This window comes from Oncorhynchus mykiss, chromosome 17 (assembly GCF_057628025.1).
Source record: "Oncorhynchus mykiss isolate SJ-2025 chromosome 17, ASM5762802v1, whole genome shotgun sequence".
In the NCBI taxonomy this organism is placed as follows: domain Eukaryota; kingdom Metazoa; phylum Chordata; class Actinopteri; order Salmoniformes; family Salmonidae; genus Oncorhynchus; species Oncorhynchus mykiss.
The window spans coordinates 13,444,650-13,471,456 of NC_143038.1; the positions used below are offsets into that span (position 1 = coordinate 13,444,650).

The 26,807-nt window shown below is 43.1% G+C and overlaps 2 protein-coding genes across 3 annotated transcripts; both read right to left on the reverse strand.

Annotated features, from left to right (window-relative positions):
• Positions 1-1,155: 1,155 nt before the first annotated feature.
• Positions 1,156-15,739, reverse strand: LOC110493729 (SERTA domain-containing protein 2). 2 transcript variants are annotated; one of them, XM_090204857.1, is made up of 2 exons: positions 15,608-15,739; positions 1,156-3,625 (listed from the first exon to the last, which is right to left on the reverse strand). In XM_090204857.1, exon 2 carries the CDS (start codon positions 3,619-3,621, stop codon positions 2,551-2,553), a length of 1,071 nt encoding a protein of 356 aa, XP_090060983.1. In that variant the 5' UTR covers positions 3,622-3,625; positions 15,608-15,739; the 3' UTR covers positions 1,156-2,550. The 2 variants fall into 2 exon arrangements, with proteins under 2 accessions (XP_090060983.1, XP_021423831.3); XM_021568156.3 differs by lacking the exon at positions 15,608-15,739 and adding an exon at positions 9,868-10,548.
• Positions 15,740-17,942: 2,203 nt separating this feature from the next.
• On the reverse strand, positions 17,943-21,087 carry LOC110493730 (ras-related protein ORAB-1). Its single transcript, XM_021568157.3, has 6 exons — positions 20,889-21,087; positions 20,217-20,289; positions 19,986-20,081; positions 19,795-19,890; positions 19,495-19,626; positions 17,943-19,291 (listed from the first exon to the last, which is right to left on the reverse strand). The coding sequence occupies exons 1-6, from the start codon at positions 20,900-20,902 to the stop codon at positions 19,094-19,096; spliced, it is 609 nt and encodes a 202-aa protein (XP_021423832.1). The 5' UTR covers positions 20,903-21,087; the 3' UTR covers positions 17,943-19,093.
• Positions 21,088-26,807: the final 5,720 nt, after the last annotated feature.

Below are 26,807 nucleotides of genomic sequence, written 5' to 3' on the forward strand. Positions count from 1 at the left end.
CATTGGTCTTGGTCACTCGTGCTGAAAGGGAACGTCTGGGTAACAGTGTGGTCTTACGAAGAGGACACAACACACTGGACTTGGGGCCAGGACTCTAGCCAGCTTGACCAGCAAACAACCATCCAACTTGTTTTAGACTGGGTACCAAAAAAACAATGCTTGGTGTCTAGGGGTCCAAGGACTGTCCATAACCTGTGTACAGAAGAGCAAGCATGGACAGGTATAAGCATGTATATAGGTATGTACCCTGAGGCAGGCAGCTTCTAAATGCTGACCACCTTGGTCAGTCAGCTGAGGTGATGGCAAGTATAAAGAAATCAAAAAGGTCCATCAAAAGGGACTTGGATCTCATCAGTCCAAAGGGTTTTGAAAAGGACAGGAGTCGTCAAGGGCCTTCTCAATTCCTGTGTTCTTTCTCGCCTCATTTTGAAAAAGGTCAAAAAGGTAAGAGGTGGGGAGGAGAGGGAACGTCGACGGAAATGTGCTCGTTTGAAATTAGATTGTCCTTCACTCGTCATCAGGCAAATGACATTTACAGGGGTGGATCACAAAATGTGTAAAGTGGAAGTTTAATGCAATACATTTTATAGATAAAATAGCATTGTTTTTAAACGTGCATGATTTTCTAACTCTGACAATACAACAGCTGATTCAAAGGGGGTGTGGCGGATACACTGGTGCTTTCTCGTCAAAAGGAGGCTATCGAGGTGAGGAATGTATTCCGTTTGCCTACTAACGATATCACACTCGAACCACATTGGTTTTCAGGTCACGGAGGACAGACTCTTGCCCAAACGAGAAAACCCCAAGGAAATTCACCCATGGCACCCGGAAGTCTTGAACCAAAGAGTGCAGACTAGCCCTGCCCTTTATCAACTCCAAACAGGAAATTACCTTTGATAGTATAACCTGACATTGGAGCGCAACCAGACCATGGCATACAGGCCACTAGTAATCATGAGCAATGGTATTCAACTCTTACTTTACGAGGTCTGGAGCCTGCTGGTTCTGTTCTACCCGAATTATTTGCACACACCTGGTGTCCCAGATCTAAGTCCGTCCCTAATTAGCAGTGGAACTGGATATGAGGTCCAGAGTTGAGTTTGAGGGTTATAGAGTGAGTATTAGTTCAAATGGAACACATGCTGAGAACTGTTGACATTTCATTTCAATTTATTGTATAAAATTAATCTACAAAAGTAAAACTGCATTAAAGTCATATGCACATTTATACATAAAAATAGTCAGATATTTCCAACCAATTAATACATATTGCATAGAAGAAGGCACAGATTCAAGGTCAGTGATAAATACAGCCGTTCTTGAAAACAGGTCAACTTTAAAAAATTAAAAAATTGGCGAGATGACTGGAAATTTGCTGACCACATTTGCTTCAATTTTTTAAAATAATAATAATGCAAAGAATAGAAGAGGTAAGCAGCATAAATGGATTTGCCACTGACTGACAAGAGAAATGCTTTGTTTTAAAGGGCTTTGGATTACTATAGTCACCACTGACAAAGTAGTTGACTGTTTCCCGACTGATCGATTGCCACAAATACCGGAGACATAGCCCAATACACAAACACACACACACACTGACTTACAGCATTCACTTCCCTGAAAAACAAAAGGGTAAAATATATTACACAGCATTTCTTCACACATTACTAGCATAATTTCACTGCATGTTCTGTACAACCCAAATGTTAGTGTCATGTTTGAATAAATATCTGTACACCAGAAATGGATGATAATAAATAACTTCACAACCACTTAGTACAAATGATTTTGTCTGCAATTGTGTTTGAACTGTGAACTTAAAGACCATACAAGGTTACCCTTGTATTTCACTTGATATCCTTTTGAGTCAGATCAGTTGAGAGTAAATTCAAAACATGCCATTCAGGAAAAGGAGACGTAGTCCATCTACAAATAGAGTTGAAGGCTCACAGATGATAAATTCAACTAACAAATTATGAATAATACATTAAAATAGAGAGAGAAAAAAAACTTGAATGAGGCCTATGAAAAATTCTATAACATTGATAAGCTGTCCATATACAAAATATTGTTAAAGTACCCTCAATTTGGACGCATCAGTGTATACCTATGGTGCTGTATGCAAAAGCTGTATATAAATTCACTCTCTGCATTTGGAGAAGAGAGAAAATGTATGGCTGTGTTGATAAACAAAAAAGCTATATAAAATCAAGGAACAGAGTAGTACAGACAAAGGCACTCAAATAAATGCATTCCATACAGTATATTCAACATTGTTTCCATTTTGGAAAGGCGAGCACAACGCATGCACAGTGTAGTTAAAACGTCTCTGGTGAAGTCTGTTACATTTCTTACAATTTCCGGACAACAAAAAAATTAAAAAAGTTTAACATTTCGCCGCCTACGGCACTTTTTATCCGGTTTGTCGTGTTTATTAGGGCACACTGTAGCAAAACACTTCAAAATAATTTCTTATTGGACAAGCAACTTGCTGTTTCACTCAGTTTTCCTCTGCTTTGTGCCTATTGAACACGACCCCGATGTCAGTCAAGACCCCACCAGGACTTCCATAATGTGGTCGAGCTCAGCCAGGTCCATTTTGAAGGGCTGGTTTTGAGCCAGAGGGGGAGAGCCCACCCCTCCCCCGCTGTAACTGGACAGAGTCTTGACCAGGTCGTCTGCAGTGACCATGGGGGTCGTTTTGGACACCCCCAAGTTCGGCGGTACTGAAGAGGCGCCGCAGGGGGGGTTAAAGTCATACATGGAGGTGTCGATGTCCGTGAATAGAATGTCATCCAGAGCAAAGTCAGTGAGGAAGCCACCGGAGGAGGGCGACAAGTCTGCTGGGGCGCTGGGCGGGTCTGCCAACACGGTTTTTGCAGCCTGACCATCGTCCAGCAAGAGCGACTCCTTGTCCTTTGGGTTGTATGTCCTCCCTTCCTCTTTCATGTCCATCCCTGCTGGTAGAGAGGGTGGGGGCTGGGGTGAAGGTGGAGGAGACAAAGGTAGGGAGGAGGTAGTAGAGGTTGTCACTGCGATGGGGCACAGCTCCTCGATCTCCTCCAAAGCTGAGGAGAAGCTGTCCTTGGCGGGTGGTGGGGGAGGCGCTGACGGTCTCGGCGAGAGAGGGTGGTGACCCAGGGGGTGGGGTGAGGACGGCGGCAAGGCGAAGAACAGTGGTGGGTCGTCCTCCAGGAGCGAGGCCGGGGTCAAACCAGAATCCAGCGACGACAGCGGCGAGAGGGGCGGGGAGAGGACGCCGCTGAACGTGGATGACGGAGCTTCATGGTAGCCCTCGTCCTCGGTGATGTTCGGCGCCGGCGGCGGGACGGCGAAGAAGAGTGCGCGCAGCCCCGCGCCTCCTTCCTCTTTGAACTCGTGGTGGATGCGGCGGATGACGTTGTTGATGAGCACGCGGCGCTGCAGGGCAGGCTCGGTGGCGGGCGTCCGCGCCGGCCCATATAGCTTCATCAGGGAGATGTTTAGCACCGTCTGGCGCTGCAGTGTGTAGTTAATCCTGGAGTGGCTGCCCGCGGCCCTGGCCGCTGACGTGAGGAGCGCCTTGCCCTCCTCCAGGCCGTCCTCATCCAGTTTGCGCTTCACACCGTTACCCAACATATATCTGTGGGAGAGAACAGAAACAAGGTGTCAGGAGCAAAACATTGCATATGATTCCTTTTTCTTCACATGTGAACGAGTGAGTAGTAGTCAGTGAGGCACAGCTATGTGAAAGAATGACTGCTAGAGACGTAACAAAACAAAGTGAGAGATGTCAGTTACACTTGTACGTGATAAGTTTTTAAAATTAACCAACATCTGTGAGAGGAAAAACCCCCAGTTCATAGTTTCATCAGCAACACAACAAGCGGAAAACATCCACTTCTCACTCAAACAAGACGAGTTTCCTGGAAGCAGAGGGGCTTCCTCGCAAACAGTGACAAGAAATGAGACGAGCAAGCAATGAACACAACACACACGCTCAGCGTCAGTGTATGGGGGGGGGGGGGGGGGCGCCAGGAGGGGGTTTTGGTGTCAGCTGACCAGACGGCATCAGCTGACTAGGTGGGTGGCAGCAAGTTCTGACAAATGTGCCTGCGTCCCAAATGGTACCCCGTTCCCTACATAGAACTCTGGTCAAAAGTAGTGCACTATGGGCCCGTGTCAATAGTACTACACTAAATAGGGAATAGGGTGCCATTTGGGACGCAGGCAAGCTCCCAACTGAACCACCTGACTCCATCAGAACACGGCGCTAACAGACGTGCCAGCACAGGAAACTACCGACTTCCTGCCCGGACATAGCACAGAAAACAGGCAGAAATGGACCTGCTGTTTTATCGATTTACACTCAAAAATGGTCACATTGGGCTTATTTATTTATATATATAGATCTCACACACACACAGAACTAAAATATAAATGCAACATGTTAAGTCTTGGTCCCATGACCTGAAATAAAAGGCAGTTAGAATTGGGTATGTCCTTTTAGGTGAAAATTGGGGAAAAGGGGTTTCGATCCTTGTGAATGTTGACTTTTTTTTTGGGGGGGGGGGGGGGCTTTGGCAGTTAATTGAAAAACATTCTCACAGTATTTTTGATTGTCTTCTCAACTCACCATCACATACTTTTAATGTAGGACTATGACAGTTAATTGATCATTTGTCTGACATGATGAATCTTCTCACCACCACTAATGAGATGGGTGTGCTTAAGGCATGTCGCGTAGGAGCTTCTCAAAGTCAGGGGGCGTGGTCGCACCTCATCTCCACTGTCACAGCCAACCTGGACCGACATTTGGTTTTAATGCAGACGAGAGCACTGATAGTGCTTTCAAGACAACTGGGAACTCTGAGAAATATGGAGGCAAAATCATGACGTCAGTGATATTCAGGTCAGACAGCCGGAGATCTAGAAAGAAGCCGGAGTCGCTGAGTTGGAATTCCGAGATGGATGACTGTTCAAATACATTTCCCTCCCCCCATATTTTTGGTTTGTTCTCCCCCGTCCCACACTTTTGAAAGAGTCGCTCTCTAATAATAATAGTTCTCTGAATCGAATCCACTGCTCACGCATCTGTAGAATGTTTTTCCCCTGCATGCTTGCGTTCAGTTTCCCAAATATGTCTGTTACATAGGCAAGGAGACACTATATTCATTACACAGAAAGTCAACCAAGTCGGTTTTCTTTTACATCCATTGTGAATGACGACAGTTCCTCTCTCAATGCAGAAAATCTTTCCAGCTCTCCCCCTCAATAACCACCAAGCCTCGATGTGAAATAGAACATTGTCGTGCTCTGATCCGATATCTCCACATAGTTTTGCGAACAGACATGCGCGCAGTGGATGTGGTTTGATGTAGTTTACAATCAATGTTACCTGCTGCGGTATATCCGAGTTCTGTGCTCCGCTCTTTCGTCGCCAGTTGCTCTCGGTGTATCATACAACGTGTCCACATTGCAGAGGGAGACTCATTCATAACTAGAGTGCAGAGGCCTGCCCGCCATAGATGGAAGCCCCATCTGTGCAAAAACCCACCATTCGATCCCATTGGACCTTTTTTTGTTGTCAATATAGCCACGCAGCACACTGAACATCCCCTGTGACGTTTCATGCCCGGGAATCATGAGACAGAACAATATGTCCTCGTGAAGAGCATCCCTCGACATGTATAGCGAACAAAAGTCAATGCATGGGCATCTCAGCCCTTACACTGTTTTCACCATATCAATTGCGCCTGGTAATATCAAAGTCTGCAGTAGTGTGTGGTTTCAGTGTAGCGGGCAGAGCCATTCATCGTGGAAATGATTCAAATGCAACGACTAAGCGCGCCGCTCTCTGGTTGAATTTCATCTTTCAGATTTGAAATCATTTTAATTTGGATTTTTAAGGTAAACTACATTACAATGGTTGAGAAAGAATATATATATATATATATTTTAAATGTAATGATTTTTTTCAGGATTTGGGAAATTCTCTCACGGCCCCATTTTCATATCAGGGACCCTAGCTTGGGAACCGCTGCACTAGAATGCTTCCCAAACTTTCACCTAAGATGGAGCACACCTCTCCTGCAGTGCATTGTCTCACTGGCACGTGTAACTCTACCCCGCTACATAAACTACTGCACACAGCCTGCGAGAGACTCGCCCCTTTCAGTCCGTTGTGTAACGTGTGCTACCATGATAAAAGCCAGAGGAAAAGAGATTCACTATCACATTTCCAAACCGTGTTCTTGTAGAGAACATTGCTGTGTGAGTGAGTGAGAGAGTTTGTGTGTGAGAAAGAGAGAGGGTGTGCGTGTCAGCTTTGCTTAGAGCCACACACATCAACTTGAACTCTGAGCACACACACCCCCCCCCCCTCCCCCTCCCCCTCGAGGGCCCACACAGTGCATGCGCGTGGCTGGGGATAGCTCCACACTCGCCTGTTACCATGACGAATACAGTCAGCTGGGAATCCAGACGGGGGGGGGGGGGGGGGACATAGGGAGGGACAAGTGGGGGAGGAAAGAAAGAACCTAAATGTGTTTTTTCCACTCAGGCTGCCCATCACTATCACAGATGATGATGCTGCTGCTTGGATATGGAAGTGGAGGTGAGAGAACAACTAGTGTGTGTGCAGTGCACATGGAGTGCACTACTCTGATGTAGTTAGGCTACGTTTTGTAGTAGTTCCCTCGGTGCAAATACTATGCCTCCACATACCTCCCCCACTCAGTGAAATTATTCATCAGACCCCTATTCCACCCCTGCTCTGTTCACTTATTCTTTTCACACGTGGGGCCCTTTGACGCTGCCATCTGCTGACACTGTCTGAAGACGGGTGAGAGAGAGAGAGAGACAGAGAATAGAGAAGACTGACAGGGGATTTTGGCAGACGGGAGGAAAACAGGGTGACAAAGAGAGAGAGGAGAGGAAGGTGAAAGGGAGAGTTGAAAGAAAAAAAAGAGCAGAAATATAGAAATAGGAACACACCATCCGTTGACAAAAACAACTGAAAAGTGTCCAATTACAACAGCATTCCGGCCACACAGAATGCTTTCTTTCACTCCATACTCGCAGCAGGCTTACAGCGATGGCACTCAGATTACACTCAGATTGGTACGAGGCAATGTCCACCCCTTGAACACATGACCACTTCAAAACTCACGTCCCGACATGAACTTCTTGGTTCTCCAAGAGCTTTGTGTTCCGATACACCAGGGTCCTATTCATTAGTGCACGCCGTGTTTCAACTGAAAAGTTCAGGCAGTCCCTCCCTGTTTGCTTCCTAGTGAATACAACCCAGAATCCCTCCACATGTTATTGATAATTATTCCGTAATGTTATTTCAGTGTGTACTTCCATGAAGTGCTAGGGATATGTAAGAGCCCTGTCTGGGACAAGGTCAAAATGTCATTGGATTGCTTTTTTTTTTTTAGGGTGGTAGCAGGCAGCTGCATGCCTTACATACTCAGCAGGCATCGTCATCCTGAGGAGGGTCTCGGTGGTACACCGATTTCTAATACAAACTCTGCAGTGCACACTTAGGCTGGAAGAGCAAACCTTTCTCAGTGGCACACAGTGCAGCCTGCACCTGAGATTTCAACCCTCATTCAGCCTAATCATTCTATTTTCCACACTATTCCACACTAAGTCCTTCAAGATTGCAGTAAAAGTTAAACACATTCATATTCGGCATGCAAGCATTTTCGGGCTCGATGTTGCCCAAAAGGTTCCTGGAAAATAATAATTTTATGTTAGGTTGAAAGACAAGGTTCACTGTTGGGCTCTGGTCATGCGAGAAACCACACTCAGAAGCCAGGCTGGCCTGGCATTAGGGTTGTTTGCCCAGGTTTCTCCAGCAGGCAAGTGGATGCTTGTAGCACTGATTTACTGGGCTTGTTTGGAAGAGACTCCAACTGCGTCTGAAACGTCACCCTATTTAGTGCACTACTTTAGACTAGGGCCTTGGTCAAAACAATCAGACTATATGGAATAGGGTGCCATTTTGGACGGAACTAGGCTTGTTTGGGAGAAACGCAGAGTTACAGAGAGTTATTTTTGATTGATCACCAAGAGAGGGGGATTTCAAAGCCAATTTGCCAAAATATTTAGGTGAACTTCAGCCCTCCTGCTTGCATAGTAGAAGAAAAAGAGGAACAAATGGTGTTTACTGGAAACCAGAGCAGACAGAGTCAAGGAAGCAAAGGTGGACTTTAGTCACGGAGATGGAATGCTTAGAGTCTGGTACGAGTGTGGACTGTGTGCCTACTGCAAATCTGTGCAGATTCCTTGTGGTTGATCGTAGCATGTTAGTAGCCCATTGGTGGATTTCTTACTATTCTTTTTCCTATTTTATTAATACCTCACTGCAATTCTTTGGTGTTTTGATGGGCAATTCATGAACATGTTTTTAAAATCTTTAACATCATTATAAAAACAAATGAAGGAAATGTTGAACTGCGACACATTTCCAATGCATGCAACGGAACTCTACACAAAAGAGAAAACATCCATATTTCCCTGTGCAAATATGAATGTCACTCAGCCCTGCAGTTGAAATGCAAATAACACTTTGCACTGTTAGGTTCCTACAAGGCAGCAGTCAGAACTAGCCCTTTTTGCCACCCACATCCCTGAACCAGTATTAAACCTATTTGGAAATCTGAACAGCAATAGTTAAACGCTTTACAAAACAGTAAAACAAAGCCATAGGGCTGTATCAGATTAATTCAGAGAAGTTCTCCCAGTCAAGTCTATAAAAGTATGGCATACTCATGAACTTTTAGCCTAAAAACAGTTTGAAAAGGCATGTAGGGCTTCTATTTTCTAAACGACCAGTTTAGCTTCCAGGAACTATGGCTCATCATATTCCTGTAAAAGGTGACAATGAGTCACTCAAAAAACAATAGAATGTGATGACCAAGTCAATATCTGATGAGTTACAACAAAGCTAAGGGCAAGTCTCAAATGTAAAAATATGCAACATTACATAATTATTATGTACTTACAAAGTAGCAATTGTACTGGGACCCACATGAACAGTAACGTTTTCAGTGAAAAAAGTTATATTGGTGTCAAGTTCCTCCTCCCACTCCCTCAACGTCCTACATGCCACCAAAAAGTTGTTTTGTAGCCAAGGCCCTATTATGATCACTGTTGGCATGACTCTAGTATTTGAAACGAAACTAAGTCACGCCTGGGTGTCACTTGCTTTTTCAAATGTCAGAAAAACATTATTTCAATAGGCAGACCGTCTACAGCAAAAAAGAAGCAGACATTCCCACTACTGGGGCATTAAGACTACGAAAAATTGTATGGATGCCTATAAACAACTATTTTACTTATTGATATATGTTATAAACTGAATGGTTTGGGTTTTCTGTAATGTCAAAACGCATGTTTGATCAATTGACGGTATGAACTGTCACTGACGTATCACTGTAGCTGTCACAACAGCTGCCCTTGACCTCCAAAGGCAAACGCCACAGATAGCCTATGGCTGTGATGGGGGCGCCATAGCCTTCTCACCGTCACCTGCCACATAGGACTCAGTCGGCTCTTCACTGAACTGGAGACTTAATAACAATATTACGTTTTCGTTTCGAACATTAGGGTCTCCTTCCACATGCGACAATGTAACAGTTGCAACATTATAACAGACAAGTAGCTAAATGTAACAAAACAACAAAAAGACGGCGGTGCTTTCTCTCGATTCAAGACACAGCAACAATAAAATGCGACAAAATGTTTTTTTGAATGGCAAACAGGTAAATAACGGCTAATAATTCATGTATACGTAAATTAACGCATAATTATTCCATGTTGAAGCGTGTTTAAATAATCCTAACATTGGTGAAAGCAGCGCAATCGTAAACTTACCACATGTAGTTCCAGCAAGGGTTTCAAATCCTGCATCGGGGTCAAATTGACGCCAAGAACAGAGGCTCTACAACGAGGAACACCAGACATCGAACTCTTCTCCGTCTATACTTTCATTTCCCCGCCGCGGTTCTCCAAAAAAGCCGTGGAGCTCTACACAATGGCGAGCTGTCGAGGATACCGATGAGTCTAGTCACATACAACTACCGTTCACTGAACAGCAGGAGGAACGCCAGCTCTTTTTTTTTTTTTTTTTTTTTTTTTAAATCTGCGGATAGACCCACAACTACACTGGCTAGGAATGACGTAAATGAAGTTACGCTCTGAACTGACTATGTTGACTGGTACGGTGGCACACGCCTCGCCCCCATGTAACTTGGGGAGCCACTAGTGGGCGCTATGGATCTCCACTATCGTCTGGGCTTAATGTGCCCAGACGGTAATACACTAGTGTCACCCTGCGAATGGTTTGTATTTCTCCATTCAGGCTGCAAAAGCTTCGATTTCCTCTTTAACTCGGTTTCATGTCGAGGCTACAAAAAGGGGGAAAGTATGCGTACTTTCTTTATGAAACACCATTTCCCACCACCATGCTTAAGTGGCTAAATGCTAGTCTTAGATGTAAGCATATCATGTTCAGCCAGTCAGGTTGAAGCAGACTGTTTTTTCCACCCCTTACCTAACATAGCAGCGTAAAGGAAACAGGGATAGTTTCAAAATAAAAGTTGTGCTTACTGAACATAGTTTTAAATGAGGTATTGGATTTGTTGGCATGAACTCGTTTACAGAACATTAATCCGTTTTAATAAGATTAAACATTTATGAAGTGAAATTGTAAAGTTACAATTCGAGTAGATTGTATTTTTTAAACCCAGATGCAATTAACGTAATTATATTTTTGTTTACAGGTTTATTCAATGATATGTTCATACATGTGTGAAATCTGAAAAGTGTAATTAATAGTCAAATAATAATAATACAAATTGGATCCGAATGCTCTTACTAATCTCCCCATTTCTCTCTCTCTCTCTCTCTCTCTCTCTCTCTCTCTCTCTCTCTCTCTCTCTCTCTCTCTCTCTCTCTCTCTCTCTCTCTCTCTCTCTCTCTCTCTCTCTCTCTCTCTCTCTCTCTCTCTCTCTCTCTCTCTCTCTCTCTCTCTCTCTCTCTCTCTCTCTCTCTCTCTCTCTCTCTCTCTCTATATATATATATATATATATATATATATATATATATATATATATATATATATGCCTGAGGACACCCTGGCCTGATGATTCAGGCTCTGCCTGTCTCAAATCCACCGGGTGGTGTTGCCTGTTTCGTGCTGCTGACTACCGGGCGTGCCCTGGAATGATCCCTGACTACTTTGCCACTTACCACCACACCCACATACCTAACTAGCAAGTTTAATTGCATATTGCATCTGAGGTGAAAAATACATGTATTGTACTCTAAATGTCGTTTTAACTTTATAATTACACTTCAGAAACTTTTAATCTTTTGTACTAAAACTGTGAACAATGTTCTGTAAACGAGTTCATGCCAAGAAATCCAATATGTCATTTAAAACTGTATGTTCAGTGGGCACAACTTTTATTTTCAAAACTATCAGACCAGGGCTGCAGTCCAAACACATTTTTACCACCTCAGCCCTCGCGCTAGCCACTTTCCCTTGGGGGAATCCACGTCGAAACCGGATGCAGGTCCAATTCACTAACTTCTCACTCGGCCATTAGTTGGAGGGAGCAATTCCACGCAAACTGTAGTCACGTGTCATACTCCTGTAGCCGCAAAGTGTGAAACTTAATAAACACAACTGCATTTTCGACATGTCAGACTAAATTATAAAGGTAGCATGCTAAAAACATATATATATAGATGACACTGATTTTAGCGTTGGCAAATTGACTTATTCTTATAGTGAGTACCCAATAAAACGTAGGTAGCTTCATAAATATATTTTGGGGAATTCTGAAATGTATTGGATTTAATGACCAAACTAGCTAGCTATGGGTAACTGTAGCAAGTTAGCTAGGTACATTATTAGATTTAGGTTGGTTGTTTTTAAACTCAATTTCAAGATTTCCACCAAGGACGTTGCCTCTCTGATCATCACTCTCCCTCGCTTGGGCAAGGTACACTCGGATGTGACGATATAAAACGTCATTCAAGGGCTGAGGGTTTAGAGCCAAGGGCTGTTGTCGACTTTGAATTTAGACTGCAGCCTGGGGGGGTTGTTTCTTTTAACGCTGCTACGGTGTGAGAAAACAGACTAATGCAACCTGATTAGCTGAATGCGATACGCAACATCAGGTGCTAGCATTTAGCCACTCTTGCATGATTGTGGAAAATTCTGTTTCATAAAGAAAGTATGCATATTTTCCATTTTGTTTAACGCCTTCTAGGCATTAAATCGAGTTACGGAATAAATCAAATCCTTTGCAGCCAGAATGGAGAATGTTTTTAGTACGAATCGGTACGAATTGGTCGCCTGCGGGACACACGGTTTGGCACATTAAGCCCAGACGATAGTGGAGATCCATAGCACCAACTAGTGTCTGCCCAGGCTACCCCCAATGCACAGACCAGATATACATAATAGCCTGAAATAAAACAAAAATCTATAACATTGGATTTTGTTGCGCTAGTGTAAATATCCTAGGCTAGCCTATAGATCAAAACCCATTGTGTGTGTATCAGACAAAATAGGCAGCTTTCAGGCAGAATAATAATGATAACATGTAATTGAGAGAAAAAGTCATAGCCTATTCTTGGGAGCATTCTCGTGTCAACAAGTCTTGCTGTGAGTGAGCAACCACAACTATGTAAGGCATCCAAGCTATTCAACATTAGACATCTTGGTATTAGCCAGTGCAATATTGTAATGCATTCTTTGTATGTTAGCTAAGGAAATTAAATGTATTGACAATGATCACTCCTACAATGTAAATCTAATGTACACAATAAAGTGTATTACTATTACGTCAGTGGCATTATGATGCTTAGAAATCAGACCAGCAACTTTTTCTGAAACTCTCCAAAAGGTTTTTAGCCAATTCTCATCTGTCACTCTGGCAACAGCTTCTCCATTGACAACTGGAGACACATTTCAACTAGTCAAACAGGTTAGAACTATGCTGAGGCAGAGAGCTTCAAATACAAACTCATGGCTACATGTCCAAAACACTCAGGACTTTTGAAACAAGCACTTAGTCAGATAATAGAGTATTAGCAAACTGCAGAAATAACCATTTTTATCAAGGGATTTATCAAATGCTCATATGCCCAAAATGAACGTGGGTCATTATGTGGCTATTCGCACACCTGTGTATCTGTGTGTGTGCAGATGCTCATTTAGGAAAGAATGATGTGAGCCCCATACTACTCCATTCTCTGGCATCTGTTCAATAATGTGGTGGTTATCCCCGAGTTAGGCAGAGCATAACATAATTGCAACCAGATGGCAAGAATAAAAACCGGAGGACTCTCCAACACAAGCAGCTGATTCCCTTCAAATTAATGCAGGAGCCGAAGAAATGGCATTCCCATCTGTGACCAGTGGAACCCGTTCTGAACTTTTGACTGGTTCAAAGTTAAGCTTAACACCTCAGCGTGAATCAGAAGAAAAAGCCAAGGTAAAAAATTAAGGCCAGAAACACAGTATATGAGTACTAAATAAGGGAAGTCAAGTGAATGTAGTAAATCTTTTATAATTTAAATGACAATGACCCTTAGGGCCCTGAAAGCGATGGCAGTGCCACAGCTGGTAAACAGTCGTGACAGAAGGGCAGCAGTAGTCCGGGCTAGGGGTATTGCTGCCCCTCCTAGGGTTAAGAGAGGGGGGCCTGGGTTGCCAGTTGTGAGCAGAACGAGCGCTGCTCTCCTATTTTGGGCCTGGCACCAGTTGAGACAGGGCTGCAGGGCTCCTGCAGTCATCATGGTCTCTGTCACGTTTCACCCGACCGTCTGTCCGTCCACCCACAGACAGACAGACCTACGACTATAAAGAGAACTGCCTTATGACTTCAACTCCAACCCCAATCAGAGCCCATGCAGGAAATGGACATCTTGTTACACATCACTCATAATTACATGTGGGAACAAAATTAAGCTGAATGAAAGACGCAGCCCTGAGGGATGCCTACCTTTTGACACGCCAATAGAGTAGCAGTGATGACAACAACCATGATGGTACTGGAGCAGAGTGGAGGCATGGCGAGAGACCGAGACCTCTACTCTGAGAATGTTTCTTGAAAGCAACTGGAAGCAATTTTAGGACAGGTTAGAGAATGGAAGAGGTTGAGGAGAAGCTGCAAGATAGTGGTTGAAGTTGCGGTCTCTTGCATACAAGACGGCCATATTACATGAAATTGTCAAGAGTATGACATAAGATATAAATGTCAATAAAGAAAATGTAAGATAGTGGGAGAAGTTGTTACATCTGACAAACAAGACACCCATATTTCATGGAACTGCCAAAGAAATTAGGTGTCAATTAAGACTCCTATTTTCTGCATACATCCTCCAGATTTAGTTTTGCGTCAATGTTAGGCAGATCCTGGGTCAGTTCTTTTGGGCCTCTTACTTACAACAGACTCTCTGGAGCCGGTTCCGCCGCATAGAAAAGTGTACGACTGGCACCCGGGCACTATTTGAGTTTACCCCGTTGCCAGGGATATTGAAACAAACCCCCCTCCATAACAAACCGCCAAGGTTGCCATTTAGCTCCCAAAACCCGATCCCACCCATCTCTTCCTCCTCCTGCTCTGAGAGAGAACACTGAGGGAGGGCCGCCAGGCTGGGATCAGGAAATGAACGGCTGCAGTTTTTTTAAGGTTGGCTCCTCCGCCGCGGGCGTCCATCCATCACTGTGTTTTTCTTTCTGGTTTTTGTCTTGCCTGGCAAGGAACTACTAGGAGCTACTTCAGAATGATACAGTATCGCCATTGGTTTTATTGAGAGTAGCTAAAAGAGAGAGGGGGGGGGGGTAGGTCTCGCATGGAAGGATTAAAAGCCAAAGAAAGTCTAGCCAAAGAAAAACATGCGTAACGGAGGCCTTCAATTTAAAGTGGGGCCTGGCTGGAATGAGTGTGTAGATGCTGAGGGGGATAGGGAGATTTGTCTTTGATTATTTAGCACTCACTGTGAGGTGAATGAAATGGTGATATATCTAGTGTACATATTTGATGAATCACACCCCCAAATGCTTTCACTGGAGCTCACTGTACATGCATGCACAAGAGGTTCGGGGACTGACATACTGTAACTAAAGCTAATAGGGAGCTCAAGTCAAGTCAAGATGCCCTTTTGGCAGCTCGCTTGCTGGAGCTATGCTTCTGACCAATACAGCTTTAAACTCCAAGAAAATATACATGTAAGGTGAAGTCAGATAAGTGTCGCTTGGATAGTCAGAAATGAGTAATCATCGTTTATGGGCTGTGTAAATACTCAAGGGGAGTGTATACATATGAAGGTTATGTAAGGTTATGTAAGAATTCTGTTAATCCCAGAGCCGGTGACTTGAAACCAGGTATCTTTTGTTTGCTCATCTTGCCCTACATAGCCTGGCTACCCCAAAAAAAATTGGTGTCGATGAAGTTTAAAATAGTCCGTCTTGTAAAATAAACAGGCACCACTTACATTTAGTCTAACAGTGAATACATGGAGACTGAGTAGCAATACAATAATGAGTGTTACAGGCAAAATCCTTCAAAGGCAAGTAGTTGTATTGTTTACTCACAGTACTATAGCAAAGACCAAAAGACAACCGCTTGAGAACAGACGCAAAACACCTTTCTCAGTTCCAATTCTAACAGATAGAAACAGTCACTACCGGTAGTCTAATTCACTGAGCTGTCCATGCAGACTTGTATTATGTCAGTCGTTTCAGGCTGCTGCTAATTCTGATTCATCTGAAGAGAATCAACTCTGTGCTCTGCTGCACACTTGGCCATTATTCAGAAGGGCGTCAGGCACACAAATGGGACCCGTCTGGCCAGTAGGGCAGCATGCTGTTCAGTGCTCACTGGCTAGCTGACACACAGTCCCCAACACATCTCACTCCATTTGATGACGTCACACTACAAAGTGTGGCCAAAGCCCGTCTCAAGTGCACAACTGCTGTGCACAACCCGCATGAGCGAAAGAACCAAGATTGACATAACGGAGGCTTGATTCTCCATCTCTTCTCCACAAATCCAGCTCCAGTTCCAGCTTCTTGCTGTATTGTCTGAGTGAACTTCACACATGGGTTAACTAGGTCCCTCCTTATCCTCCCCCACCCCTCTCTCTCTTTCTGTATTTTACCTACAGGGCTTCTTCAGTATATCCGGGGAAATGCTGCAGCCCCTCTACAGCTGTCACAGATGCTTTCCCCCTTCCATTGCCCGGCAACCAAGAACAAATAAAGCCGGCAAACAACCCCCCCACCCCACCCCCCCTCCATATTGCGCCATCAACTCTAACCCCCTCCTCAGCGCCGTTGCTGCTGCTCTCCATCCCAACTCCCACTCACTCCCTCTGAACTCACACCAAAACATCTAGCCCTTTGTCCACGCTGACCGGCTGAATGTAGGTTTTGTTTTCACTTAAAAGCAAATTGGGGTAGTTCTTAGGAAAAAGAGAAGACTCCAGTTCAACAGCTAAACAAGAGGCTGGCTTTACACTGCCTTTTACTATACTCCGTTGACATAATTACAGGGGTCTGATAGAGGGGAGGAGGGGGGAAGGGAGCATGCCAAGCGGTTAAGAGTGTGCCCTTTCTTCTGCCTGGGGCCTATGTGTGAGAGGCCGGCCGGGGCACATTTACAGCGGCGGGCACCATGCCACCACGACTGCAGCGCTGATGAGAGGGCCAGATGTTAATCAAGCAGGAACACAATGGGTACCAATCACGGGATGAACTGGTGGGTGCTCTACGTTGGGTATGATACTAATTCTATGACAAGGTTGGTGTGAAAGAATAGATGAACGGTATCTATCACAGGCACAAAACAATGTCTTTGTCATGGTCACGGACGTCAATGTCACATGAACTCAGATAACCGTTCAACATAATAGAGCGCCATGGAAAAGCCAATGTAATTCACGGCAGCTGTTGGGGATTTGAAATCTAATTACTATTCGAATGAGGGCCAATTCAAAATGATTGATTTGAAATTGTCCTTAAATCAGATTTCAAGAAGTCCAAACTACTGGGAGACAGACAGTATGGCTGCAGACATGAACTAGGCCACTTAATGCTGCCCTCCACTGGTACAGACCTGTACCAGATTCAGTATGCAGTTTAGTCTTACTGGGTCCCTTTGCATTACATAATGTTAAAGACATGCTCCGGAACTTTGGCGACTAGTATTGTTTTAACCTCCTACTTTGGGCTGGATGTGTCAATGTGTAGTTCATACATGCATAATCCACAATCAGAATTACTGTCTTAACTCAATTACCCGTGACATCCCTAGTTTGTTTATCTGGAAGCTGTGCTGCACTATTTTCCCTACGTGGGCCAGCCCCCTTGCATTCAAGTTCAACCAATGAGCTTCAGACCCTCACACACTCACCATATGAGTGACAACTAGCAAGAGGCACATCATGCACACAGCATAGCGAGAGTAACGACATTTTAAGGAACCACTTTTGGGCTGTGAGCGCTACTTTCAGAACTACTGGCTAAAAAGTATATAAAAGTACCAGAGAATCCCATTAACTGTCATGTACACTTGTTGCTGGACAGACTCAAAAGTAAAATAGTGTTTTGGCCCCGGTGGGCACAAAAAGGTAGTTGAGCTGGGTAAGAGAGGAAAAGTCTAAACGTGATCCTTGGGACATCCAAATGACGTCACCCCATTGAAGTCGAATTTTAGGTTAAGGTCAGGTAAGGGTTAGGACGTCTCAAGTTCAGCACAACTGCACCCTTTACTGGAGACAATGGAATCTGGGCCAAAGATCATACCTTTCGGCTTTTGAGACAGGAGCACGTAAAATCTGTCACATTTCAGAGACTAGGCCTATTTCAGTGTGAAATGTGCATGCAGAACAGGTGTAACTATCAGGAAAGAATTCCAGTAAGACAAAGGTTTATTAAAGATCTCCTTCATTGTTTAATAGACATTGTGCCACAAAAATGTGAAGTACTCAGCCACAAATCACATGCCGAAATTAAAATGTTCAGCTACTTTTCATGATATCATATCATATCAACTTGCTTCTCTACACAGGCTTAGCTAATCAGTTCTTACATATATGTATAAATATATACAGTTGGTAGAATTCTTTCATCGTTTGGTGAAACTTTGTTGTGCTGTTGGTTGAGACACTGGCGGAGGAAAAATGTCATTGACACTTTCAATGTAGCACGTCTCCATGCGCTATTATGTATGTCGGCAGAACAATTACTGTCTGTACAGGAATGTTAACTAATGCTAGTATCATACAAAATTCATTAGAATAAACCCAAATAAGAGATAAGAGCTTGGGCATACAAAAGGTCTTTAGGGCTGGAAGGACATGCCAACAACGCTGTGTGCCAAGGGCATATCATATATATACACACACACACACACACACACAAACATCCTGCCATAAAGGCACTGGCACATTATTTGGGGCCACATTATGAAGTTGGACCACGTGACATTGAATGATATTTCCTCTAAATAATTTGGGTTGATTACAGTGAGCAGATGTGCTAAGTCATGATGACTGCATTAGAGATGCATTGTGGGTAAAGTAATCAGTTCTGCCGACATGTATAATGCGCTTTATTGGGAGTGCTTCCGAATTCAGATTCTGAGGAGATCAGGCCATAGTCATGCTGAGATCCACAGTGAAATAAGGAGAACACAACCATCGTAGAAAAATGTATTATTAACTACCAGACCTGGACTAAAGAGTCAGGCAAGGTTCATTCATCACCTTGCTTAAAAATGTCTGGATAAGTTGCCATATCTTATTTTGGATAGGTATAGGTTTTGGTAATATGTAAAAATATCCCACATTATGTTAGTGTGTTTCTGTGGGTGTGGATGGGCTTAGCATCCTATTGCTGACCTTGTTAGGGGTGGGGGACATATTTCAGGTATTGCAACTGCACACACAATCAAGGCCACTCAGTCTTCCCTCTCTGTCACTCGCCATTTTCTCTCTCCCTATCCCTGTGGAGCAAGGTAACTTTTGAGATTGGTAGATAGGGGTCTGAGTGGATGGCGTTTGGGGGGCTGAGGGTTCCTCAGCAGCAACCTCCAGAGGAAGTCTTGACTGGCGTGCTCTGGATCTTGACGTTGGACTTCTCCGAGCCTCCGGCTGTGGCCCCAGGGCCCATTCTCTTCTTGATCTCAGCTGCCATGGTCATGAAGGCCTGCTCCACGTTGGTGGCGCTCTTGGCACTAGCTTCCAAGAAGGGGATCCCTAAATTGTCAACAAATTCCTGAGGGAGGAAGAAAAAAAAAAAGACAGGGGGAGTAAGAGGGAGAGGGGCAACAGTAAGGTGGGAGTAGGGGAGAGGCATATCCACCAAGAGGCAAAGAGATGAGAAAAGAGTGGGGGACAGAATGGGAGAGAGAAGATTAAACTGAAAAATGCAACAAAAATGATAGTTATTTTTCACTCCGTAACCAGGTAGAGCGTTACCTTGGCCGTCGTGTAGTCCACCACTTTCTTTGTCGTCAGGTCACATTTGTTGCCTACTAACAGCTTGTTCACGTTTTCACTGGCGTAACGGTCAATCTCCTGGAGCCACTGTTTCACGTTATTGAAGGATTCCTGGGGTGTGACAGGAGAGGAGACAACTGTTGATAACACAACAACCGATGCAATAGACAGCGTAGCCAGATACACAGAAACATTGTTAACTTACACAGGCTTGAGAACAAGGTTATCTGCTATGTAAACATGTTATGGAGAAAAAGTGAAAGCGAACAATGGACTGACCTGGTCTGTGACATCGTACACTACAATAATGCCATGCGCTCCTCTGTAGTAACTGGATGTAATTGTCCGGAACCGTTCCTGTCCAGCTGTGTCCCACTGTGGGCCAATGAGAGCAAAGTCAGACCCAACACCATGTTCCACTTCTGCCATTCTTGTGACTCAATCAAATCATGTCAGCCACAGGTACTCACAATCTGAAGTTTGATGGTCTTCCCATCTAACTCTATGGTCCTAATTTTGAAGTCCACTCCAATAGTACTAATATAGCTCTCTGTGTATGTGTCATCCTGAAGAGAAAATAAGAAAAACAGAAAATTCCTATGGGTGCTCAATGTACAGTAAAGTTCCTGGGATGTCAAACTATTATTCTTCAAAATATCAACATGGCAAAAAATCCACCTAGACAGAGGAAAGTTACTTACTGCAAATCGGAGGAGGAGGCAAGACTTTCCAACGCCAGAATCGCCAATCAGAAGCAGCTTGAATAAATAATCACTGAAAGGAGAGTAGATATTACTATATATTATTCGTTATTTGTTGAGTCAAAAACAAGGCAACAAATTGTCACATAGTAGTTAGTTCTGTCAAATGTACTGTATTTGTTTCACACAATCAAAGTAGTCTTGGATTTCAACTGACATAGTTACGAAATTTAGCTATATTATTGGGCAATTAAAGTTAAATTGGTCAGCTGACTTTTTACACATGTTCATATTTGAAAAAGTCAACGAAGCAGTTTTAACTAGCTAATTTAGCTAACGTTACTTAACTAGCCAGCTGATATTAGCTAGCTAAATGAACTACCAGCTGATAATAGCTAGTTAGTTAGCCTATGGGTAGCATTCATGCTAGCTGGCGTTTGAACGTAGCTAAGAAGATAAAAACTGGCCCTAACACGCCTACTAACATTCAATATAAAACATGTCTAGAGCGGAGTTGATACAGAACATACCTTATGTCATCGATCTCATATTTGCATAGAAGACAAAACAAGTATCTTATTTGAGTAAACCATCCAGGTAAGTTAGCGGACTAACGTTATCTAGCATTTAAAAAAAAACCGGCTGTCATCATTAACCAACAGTGTTACTTACTATTCGGGATTCATCGTTGACTAAGCACGGTTACGTTAAGCAGAAATTCTTTAAAATATTGCTATCCTTTGCCGTGGAAAATCTGTGTAATATATTTATTTTTCAGAACAACTGCAACTGGCTAGCTAACTACTCCGAGCCAAGATAATCGAATCAAATATGGCTGCCCTCCTGACCAGGAAATGCCAACCAAACCTATGGGGCTAGTGGAAGTTGTAGTCAAATCGTATTAGGCATACATTATTTATCATCCATCATTTATTCATTCATTATTTCCACTCCATGCATGATCATGGGATAAAGAGAGGTCCACACACCTGTCTGATTGTTTGGGATGCAGAAGAGCGGTAGCCCAACACAGGCCCTACTGGATCATGAGATCACTGACAGATGTCTGTATTGCACATGAGGTTGGTGGCACCTTAATTGGGGAGGACAGGCTTGTGGTAATGGCTGAAGCGGAATTGGTGGAATGGTATCAAATACATGGTTTGCTGCCATTCCATTCGCTCCATTCCAGCCATTATTATGAGCTGTCCTCCCCTCAGCAGCCTCCCCTGATGTACAGTACTATGCATTTTGCTCTTCATGCTGGTGGTACCTTATTGGCTCAGCCAGTTTCTTCTTGATTGCAGCCCAAGGATACCAGATAGCTCTGACCCTTTTATGTTCGCTAGCTGGACGCCGCCGAGTACTAAACTGCAAACTAATCAAAACGTGTATAATATCTATATTGTTCTATCGCTGCTGGCCACATCTGCCAATCACGTTATCCGTATCTAAGGTAGTAGACCGCTGGTGACAGCGCGAGAGAGATGTCCATCTGACAAACTGCTATCAGGTAGTCTTTTTTCGATCAATTTAGATATAGAAACGTGTTACCATCAATGCAAGATGTAAAATTACTCCCAACTTAGAACGCAGCAACTTTAGTAATGTATCTAGCTTGCTGGTTTGCTAGTTACAACAAGTAAATGTGTTGCTAGCTAGCAGGAGCAGATAGCGTTAAGGTTGGGTTAAATGCGGAAGACATTTCAGTTGAATACACTCAGTTGTACAACTGACTAGGTATCCTCCTTTCCCATTATCACTAGCTAGCATGTCATTCCCGGGACAAGGAGCGTTTTAGCTGTCCATTTATTCCAAGTAATTTAAGACTACAAACGTCCATAGGACAAAGCTAATACAGTCATCAATGCAAGACCCACTAATTCCATTACTGATTAATTATACATGCCACATTTTCCCGGTCAATATTTGGAGGATGAATGCAGAGCACCCTGCCTCAGACTGTCAAGATGTCCTGCTTCCAGAGATCAACCAAGTGAAGCATGGGCTGATTCACTCACCTGTGAGGAGAACCATTCAACTGCAGTTTGAACTAGCCCTGCCGTCACTATTTAGACATTGGAACCACATTTGCATTTGCCTGTTGTCTTTTCTTTGTGGGCTTTATCTTACAGTCTAGTGCATTTTATAGTTTAAGAACACCAACTACAGATACAAGTTCATGTTTTAGCATCTCAAAGACTAAAATCCATGTAGAATCAGTTCAATAGGTGACAAACCAGATTATTTTACTATTGTAACATGCAGTGGTGAGAATTACATTATCTCAGTCATGAGCCCAGGCTTCTGCCGTAGATGGTGGGGGAAAAAAGCTTTAGATTGTAAAGAATGCATCAGTCAGCGACATTGGTGACGAGGGTGGGATCCTTTCGATACGCCTATGGGATCTGGGCATAAAAATGCTACTAAAGGGGAATACTGAAGCATGCATGGATTACAGTTCTACAGTCTCCATCAGAAGCATGAAACTTAGATTATGGAAAACAGGTCTCACACTCAGTCATAGTTAGTAGAATAATGAATGGATTGGCAAGATTTTGACATTGTCAACTTTTAGAAGGCTAGTAGGAAAGTTTAATATTTAAACCACCTAAATATACTCACAGTCACTGAATATGTAGTATTTGAAACTCAAACATTTATTTCCCAAATGCTTTTTCTATAATCCTACAGACTATCATTCTCCATACCTTTTAGTTCCAATGCATTCAACATTTTGCATGCCCACCATGGCATTGGGCAGCTGCTATTTGAGAAATAATCAATTAGAAATCAAACTCTGGTTATATTATTGCAGAGCACATTGTACAACTGTTTTCAGAGAAGATTATATTGGAAGGTATTCTACATGTGTAGGCTATGCCATATGTATTGACTAAAATGCATATACAGTGGGGCAAAACAAGTATTTAGTCAGCCACCAATTGTGCAAGTTCTCCCACTTAAAAAGATGAGGCCTGTAATTTTTATCATAGGTACACTTCAACTATGACAGACAAAATGAGAGAAAAAAAATCCAGAAAATCACATTGTAGGATTTTTTATGAATTTATTTGCAAACTATGGTGGAAAATAAGTATTAGGTTAGTATCTAAGTATTAGGTTAGTCTCGAAGGGAGCTCACCCAGTTTGTTCTCCAGTGATTGTACGTTCGCCAATAGGAAGGAGGGTAGAGGCGGTTTATGTACACGCCGACGTAGTTTTGTCAGGGTGCCTGCACGTTGGCCTCTCTTGCTCCGTTTTTTTTTCCTTTTACAAGGGCCTGGTCCAGTTGAGCAGTATGTCCTGTCTGACTCGTTGAAATAGTAGAATAGAAATCTTCATCCAAATCAAGGTTAGTGATTGCTGTTCTGATGTCCAGAAGCTCTTTTCGGTCATTGGAAATGGGGAAACATTATGATCAATGCAACAAAAAGAAATAGCAGAATTGGTCAGGAGCCCATAAAACAGCAGCTATCCATTGCAGCGCCATTCTTGAATCCCTCATGACCTGGTTGGATATGACTCAGTGTCACCAGTGATGGTGATTTTAGCATGTAAATCTTGGTGGGGAAAAATATATGTATGCATGCCATCAAAGTCACTAAACAATACATTAATTGCACTATAACGGTGACAAACGGTGCTCACAAACTGTTAGGGCCTACATAAAGCTGCCCCAACAGCAGTCCCAACAACTTACCACTGCTACACCTGGCTATCAGCAGAGCCTTGTCTGGCAGCGAAACAGTTAATTCAACCTCATTTACTGCCTTTTTAAAAAACATAGCTGATATGGCTGACTTGTTTAATAAACAAATGTGGTATCTACTGACAATTGCGATGTACAAACTATGGCATAAGGGAAAGACAAGCAGATAAGAGGCAATCCATCATTTCGATTAAGACCTTAATGAGCGAGCTAATACGGACATTGTCAATATAACTATTTGTTCAGCACTTTTGAAATGTACAGCGACAGATTTCAGAACATAGGCCATTCTTACAGTATTCTCCCAGTACACCAAGTCAGAACCGAATAATAAATAAATGGGGCAGACAATGAAATATAAGTAGCAGACAATGAAAGCTCTTACTATATTCTATGATTACATTTATCTAAAACAGGCTATAGGCTACATGTGCACATGCACCAAGTCAGAACAGTAGGTGAAAGAAGGGAAAAGGCACCAAATTATTAGTGTGAGGCACACGGGCTACTAACAGCTTACTACACAACACACACTTTCTTAGCTACAGTATGCATATCTCCCTGGCATATCATTTATGCAGCAGCATACGATACATGTTTGGACTCTTGTTGTTGTGCTGTGCTCAATTCCTTCCAAACCACTCATTGTTGAATTTGCGATTTCCAACTTGTAATGTTTATGGCCGTTGAGCCCTGATACATTTTATTTATCAATTCTCTTCATTGCTTATCTTCATATGACAAGGATTGAAAAGGATTTGCCAGTAGATTGTCGACTTGATTCATGATGATGACTGCTGTCACACCTTGATCTGGTTCACTTCACTGGTTCACTTGTCCTTGTGATTGTCTCCACCCCCTCCACCCCCTCCAGGTGTCACTTATTATCCCCGGTGCATATAGCCCTGTGTTTCCTATCTCTCTGTACCAGTCCATCTTGTTTACCAAGTCAACCAGGGGTTTTCCTTGCACCTATTTTTCCCCAGTCTCTGTTTCTAGTCCTCCTGGTTTTGACCCTTGCCTGTCCTGACTCTGAACCTGCCTGCCTGACCACCAGCCTGCCTATTCCGTACTGTTTTTGGACTCGGATCTGGTTTCTGACCCCTGCCTGGCCTGACCTTGAGACTGCCTATCGTCTGGTACTGTTTGGAGACTGACCTGGTTTATTAACTCTTGCCTGTCCCTGACCTGCCTTTGCCTACTCCCTTTGTTATAATAAATATCGGAGCTCTACCATCTGCCTCCTGTGTCTGCATTTGGGTCTCGCCTTGTGCCCTTATAGACTGCTAGTGAAGATTTTGAAAGTATGATGTTGACAAGATCAGTCCAATCAAAGCTACTGTACATATACTGTGATTTTATGTAATTTCATCTGTGCCCAATGACCTTGAGCCTTCATGAATGTACACTTCTAATGTATCTCTATATCCCCACCCAAAGAGCTAGAATTTTCGAGTTCTCCCTTTAGACTTTGCTGTGACGTAGTTTTCCCATGAGTGACAGAACACTGAGCCAATCACGGTGCAACGCCCCGTATTTTCTGCTGGCTTGTTCCACCTCAACCAAAAGCGCTGGGCTGAAACACCTGCATTTTGGAGCTGCCTTACTCAAGAAAACAAAAAAGAGACCATGTTTGTATGCGGTTTTATTAACTCGATATACACTACCGTTCAAAAGTTTGGGGTCACTTAGATGTCCTTGTTTTTGAAAGAAAAGCAAAAAATGTTGGTCAATTAAAATAAATTAGAAATACAGTGTAGGCATTGTTAATGTTGTAAATGACTATTGTAGCTGGAAACGGCTGATTAAATATATATATACATACGAGCAAGATGACAAGTACATTAGTGTCTAGTTTGAGAAACAGCCGCCTCACAAGTCCTCAACTGGCAGCTTCATTAAATAGTACCCACAAAACACCAGTCTCAACGTCAAGAGTGAAGAGGTGACTCTGGGATGCTGGCCTTCTAGGCAGAGTTGCAAATAAAAAGCTATATCTCAGACTGGCCAATAAAAAAAGATTAAGATGGGTAAAATAACACAGAGACTGGACAGAGGAACTTGTGAGGCATTTGTTTCTCAAACTAGACACTAATGTACTTGTCCTCTTGCTCAGTTGTGCACCGGGGCCTCCCACTCTTTCTATACTGGTTAGGGCCAGTTTGTGCTGTTCTGTGAAGGGAGTAGTACACAGCGTTGTACAAGATCTTCAGTTTCTTGGCAATTTCTCGCATGGAATAGCCTTAATTTCTCAGAACAAGAATAGACTGATGAGTTTCGGAAGAAAGCGCTTTGTTTATGGCCATTTTGAGCCTGTAATCGAACCCACAAATGCTGATGCTTCAAATACTCAACTAGTCTAAAGAAGGACAGTTTTATTACTGCTTTAATCAGAACAACAGTTTTCAGCTGTGCTAACATAATTGCAAATGGTTTTCTAATGATCAATTAGCCTTTTTAAAACACAACGTGCCATTGGAACACAGGAGTGATTGTTGCTGATAATGGGCCTCTGTACGTCCATGTGGATATTCCATTTAAAAATCAGCTGTTTCCAGCTACAATAGTAATTTACAACATTAACAATGCCTACACTGTATTTCTGATACATTTTATGTTATTTTAATGGACAAAAAATGTCCTAAGTGACGCCAAACTTTTGAATGCTAGTCTATTTTTTTAAATATTTTTTTTACATTGTTTGCAAACTGATATGTGACAAGTATTAATGCCAAAATAGCATGCAAAATAGGCAAGCCTGTTATTTTTCAAAAAATGTCGGGCTCAAAACAGGTCACCTGCCCTGAATGACGGGTTGCCACTGGTCACCAGGAGGGATCAAATAAATTGTTATTTATCACATGCGCCGAATGCTTACT